This window comes from Thamnophis sirtalis, unplaced genomic scaffold (genome assembly GCF_051295495.1).
Source record: "Thamnophis sirtalis isolate CommonGarterSnake01/CBP01778 unplaced genomic scaffold, rThaSir2_p1.2 scaffold_1, whole genome shotgun sequence".
NCBI classification, from domain to species: Eukaryota; Metazoa; Chordata; class Lepidosauria; order Squamata; family Natricidae; genus Thamnophis; species Thamnophis sirtalis.
Window position 1 is genome coordinate 33,848,410 of NW_028261381.1, and position 4,260 is coordinate 33,852,669.

At 45.7% G+C, this 4,260-nt stretch overlaps 1 protein-coding gene across 1 annotated transcript; it reads right to left on the minus strand.

Moving 5' to 3' along the window:
- Nucleotides 1–1,079: 1,079 nt before the first annotated feature.
- On the minus strand, nucleotides 1,080–3,505 carry LOC148049371 (uncharacterized). Its single transcript, XM_087706297.1, is given in 3 exon segments — nucleotides 1,080–1,472; nucleotides 1,475–2,093; nucleotides 3,462–3,505. Coding segments are annotated over 3 exon segments (1,056 nt in total).
- Nucleotides 3,506–4,260: the final 755 nt, after the last annotated feature.

A 4,260-nucleotide genomic window follows, 5' to 3' on the forward strand; every position in this document is an offset into this window, starting at 1 on the left:
ATACCCCAAAACCACGGATGATCTCTCCCAGTGGTTTCATATATATGTTGAACAGGAGGGGTGAGAGAACCGACCCCTGGGGCACCCCACAAGTGACATGCCTTGGGGTTGATCCCTGTCCTCCAGTCAACATGAACTGTGACTGATCTGACAGGTAGGAGGAGAACCACCGTAAAATGGTGCCCCCCACTCCCAACCCCTGCAGTTGTCACAGTAGGATACCATGGTCGATGGTATCGAAAGCCCCTGAGAGGTCTAATAGGACCAGGACAGAAGAGCAGCCCCTGTCCTGGGCCCGCCAGAGATCATCAACCAACGCTGTACCCGGGCCTGAAACCTGACTGAAACAGATCCAAGTAGGCAGCTTCATCCAGGTACTGGAGAAGCTGACGTGCTACCACCCTCTCGACAACCTTCGCTACAAAACAAAGGTTGGAGACCAGATGATAGTTGGCTAAAGAAGCTGGGTCCAGGGAAGGCTTCTTAAGGAAGAGCCTCACGACCGCCTCCTTCAAGGCAGTGGAAAGGAACCCCTCTCTCAATGAAGCATTGGTAATTGCCTGGAGCCAGCCTCATGTCACTCCCAGGAAGCCGAAACTAATCAAGAGGGACATGGGTCCAGCACACAAGTGGCAGGACTGAGTCTCCCCATAATCCTGTCCATGCCCTCAGGGGTCACAGGGTCAAACTCATCCCAGATAGTCTCCACAAGATTCATCCCCATCGATTCGCCCAAATCTACCCAGTCAGAGTCCAAGCCTATCTGGATCTGAGTGATTTTATCCTGCAGATACTGAACAAATTCTTCAGCCCTACCTGCAAGGGGTATTTCCCAGTTCCTTGGTTAAGTAAGGAATGAGTCACCCTAAACAGGGCAGCTGGGCAGTTGTCTGCGGATGAGATGAGAGCGGAAAAATGTTGCTGTTTCGCTGCTTTTATTGCCACTAAGTAGGATTTAATATGAATTCTTACTAGTGTTCAATCAGATTCAGACAGGCTGGCCCTCCAACCACTCTCTAGATGTCTTTTCCTGCATTTCATCTCCTGGAGCTCCCAGTAAACCAGGGCGCTACCCAGGATCAACACTGGGTCAGAGGCCGCAAAGGCACAACACAATCCAAAGCCCCAGTGGCCGCCCTATCCCAGGCTTCCACTAGGGCTTCGGTCGAGTTGTGAGCAAGGGATTCAGGAAAAGTCCCAAGCTCCATCAGGAACCTTTCAGGGTCCATCAGGCACCTGGGGCAGAACCATCTAGTTGGTTCTGCCTCCCTGCAGTGAGAAGCAGTATAGAAGTCAAGCCTGATGAGGAAATGATCAGACCATGACAAGGGTTGGATAGAAATATCCCCTAAATCTAGATCATTCATCCACTGCCCACAGACAAAAATCAGGTCGAGCGTGTGTCCCCTGTTATGGGTGGGGTCTTGAAATAACTGAGTTATGTCCATAGACGTCATGGAAGCTATGAACTCCCAGCTGACTCGGATGTCTCGCCAATGGAAGGCAGTTTGAAATCCCCCAGGATCATCAGCCTGGGGAAATCAACCGCCAATCCGGCTAACACATTCAGCAGCTCCGGCAGGGCCGATGAAATGTGGCAGGGAGACAGGTACATAACAAAAAGGCCCACCTGGACTCCAAGGCCCCATTTCACAAAAAGGGATTCACACCTGCCTATCTGCGGCACAGTGATCTCCTGAGGTCTGAGACTTTCCCTAATAACCACCACCACCCTCCAGCTCCTGCCCTGGGCTCTCAGCTGGTGAAATGCCTGGAAGCCTGGTGGGCATAATTCACTAAGGGGAACATCCCCCTCATGGCCCAACCAGGCCTCCCTAATGCACACCAGGTCCGCTCTACCCTCTTGTATGAGGTCATAAATGAGGGGAGCTTTATGTACCACAGACCTGGCATTAAGCGTCACCAGCCAGAGACCAGAGTCCTGTAATCCCGAGCACCTGGGGGTGTGAGAATGGTGATGAGGGTCAGAATGCGCGATTGCTCTTAAACAGCGATCCTGCGTCCCCTGAACATAATTTGGCCCTTGGCCCCCACCATATCTGCCTCTCCCACAAACAGTAGAGATGGTAAACCTCCCCAATGGAATGGCTTAATGTCTCCCCCGGAATCCCAACCCTTCCCAGCACTCCCGACCCATGCCCATCAATTGTAGGTAGTGACAGAAGTTTATCAGGTCACAAAGAAAAAAAAACTGCTGTGAACTCCATATAGGCAATAGGAAGGGGATCTGGCCAGTAAACACTCAGCTCCATCCAATCATCCCAACTCTACTTTGCACTAAGAGACTACGGAGCCATAAAAAGAAAAAAGAAAAACAAACAAACAGGGATTTATGAGTTACCAACAGGCAAAAAGAAAAGGAAATGTATCTTCCAATTGAGGACCAAAAGGGTCATAGGCTGCAAACAATTTGGACATGCTGATGTATATTTATTGATGCAAATTTAGAAATAATTACTACAATTAGAATGTAAAATTGTGAAGACTGGAACTAGAGGGTGCTAGTTTCCAGTAAAATATGCACATTAATTACAGCTTTGCAATTAATATTATGTCTAGATTGGCCTTGAGGTTTGAAAGAAGTTATTCCACACAGCTTGTATATATTTAAAGGCTTCTAATGCACTTTCACAAAACCTAAGGGAGTGGTGGCAGTTATGAAGAAATGATTTACTGAATATATTACAGAATGAACTTGCTAAACATTTCACTCCTGGACAAAGACAAATTCTCTAAAATCACATTTTTTGAACCTGCAATGACAACACACCCATGGCATTTTATTGCAAAAATCACAAATTTCATATCTCATGAAATCTTTTCTAACCTGGCTGCTTGGCAATATAAATTAACTTAACTGGGTGCTAGGCAAAGTAATACAGCATGAACTTTCCAGGTAAAGTTATTGATCAACAATGGCATACTGAACAGGATATTGGATGAGTCATTTATTGGATTAGAATTACATCTCCTCGGGGTTGCAATCTTGTTGCTACATGTTTTTACGACAAGCTCTTGGCTTCGTAAAAATATAATTTACCAAATTTCTCTCTCATTGTACCTAGTTTATACAGATATTTCCCAATGTTGTCTGAGATATAATGATAGCACCTTAAGTGATCAGTCCTATGATAAGAAGGAACGACTCCGTTAACTCTTAAAAGTAATATCCAATCATCTGCAGGTGTATCACCGCCGTGAATGAAAACCTGCAATGAAAATGTTGTTAGAAGTGCTTTCATCTAGGGATTTCCTAATATTGGTGGTCTCTGAAGACTGTAGAGGCATTCCTGGTTCGTTTTTGCTAGCAATGAGTTCCCCTGAGCATATGCAATCCACTTTTATTGTCTCCACTCTCCCCAAAAATCTGGCTTGTACAGTAGTGAGCAGATATTTAAAAAGTGTACAGAGCAGCGGTGGGATTCACTTACCTTCCCTACCAGTTTGCAAATGTGAGCATGCTTGCATTGCTCATATGCGCCATGTCTGCGCATGTGCACAGCCTTCTGCGCATGCATAGTGCTTGAGCATTACATTGGGGCGGGGAGGCAGAGGCTCCCACAGCCACCACTACCAGTTCACCCGAACCAGAGAGAACCAGCTGAATACCACTTCTGGTACACATATTGTACTGTATATTTTCTTCATCTGGTACTGCTGTTCCCAAATTCCCAGACTAGTTTAGTCTCGTATGTTTGTTTATGAGCCACCAAAGGTGGCAGACTGGCTGACTTCAGAAACAGTCCTTAGAGGGGAGACTGGGAATTGCAGAGGTTTTGGCTTCTAGGAAAGTATCCTGGGAGAAGGCTGTGGCAAACCTCTTCCTTCATGGGGACCAGCTATTTTCTGGATGCAATTCCAGAAAGTTGACCTTGATTTCTTGAGCACCTTTTCTTCTTGATTAGTTTATAGACTATAGATGAAGTGGCATAATTAGAACTTTTCTCCTTAGTGTTTTTGCTTCTTCCCTTCCACCTTCAATATATGTCTTATTTGATACGAATCAGTTAACTGTATTAGTGTAATGCTTAAGGCACCAGGCTAAAAATTAGGAAACTTTGAATATTAATCCAATCTTAGCTATGAAAACCACCAAAATGACTTTAGGCCAGTCACACTCTCTCAGCCCAAGTCACCTCACAGGGTTGTTGTGGTGGGAAAAATAGGAGGGAGAGGAAGGTGTGTTGGATATTTTGATCTCATTGAGATATTTAAAAAAATAAATGTCTATCGTGCCAT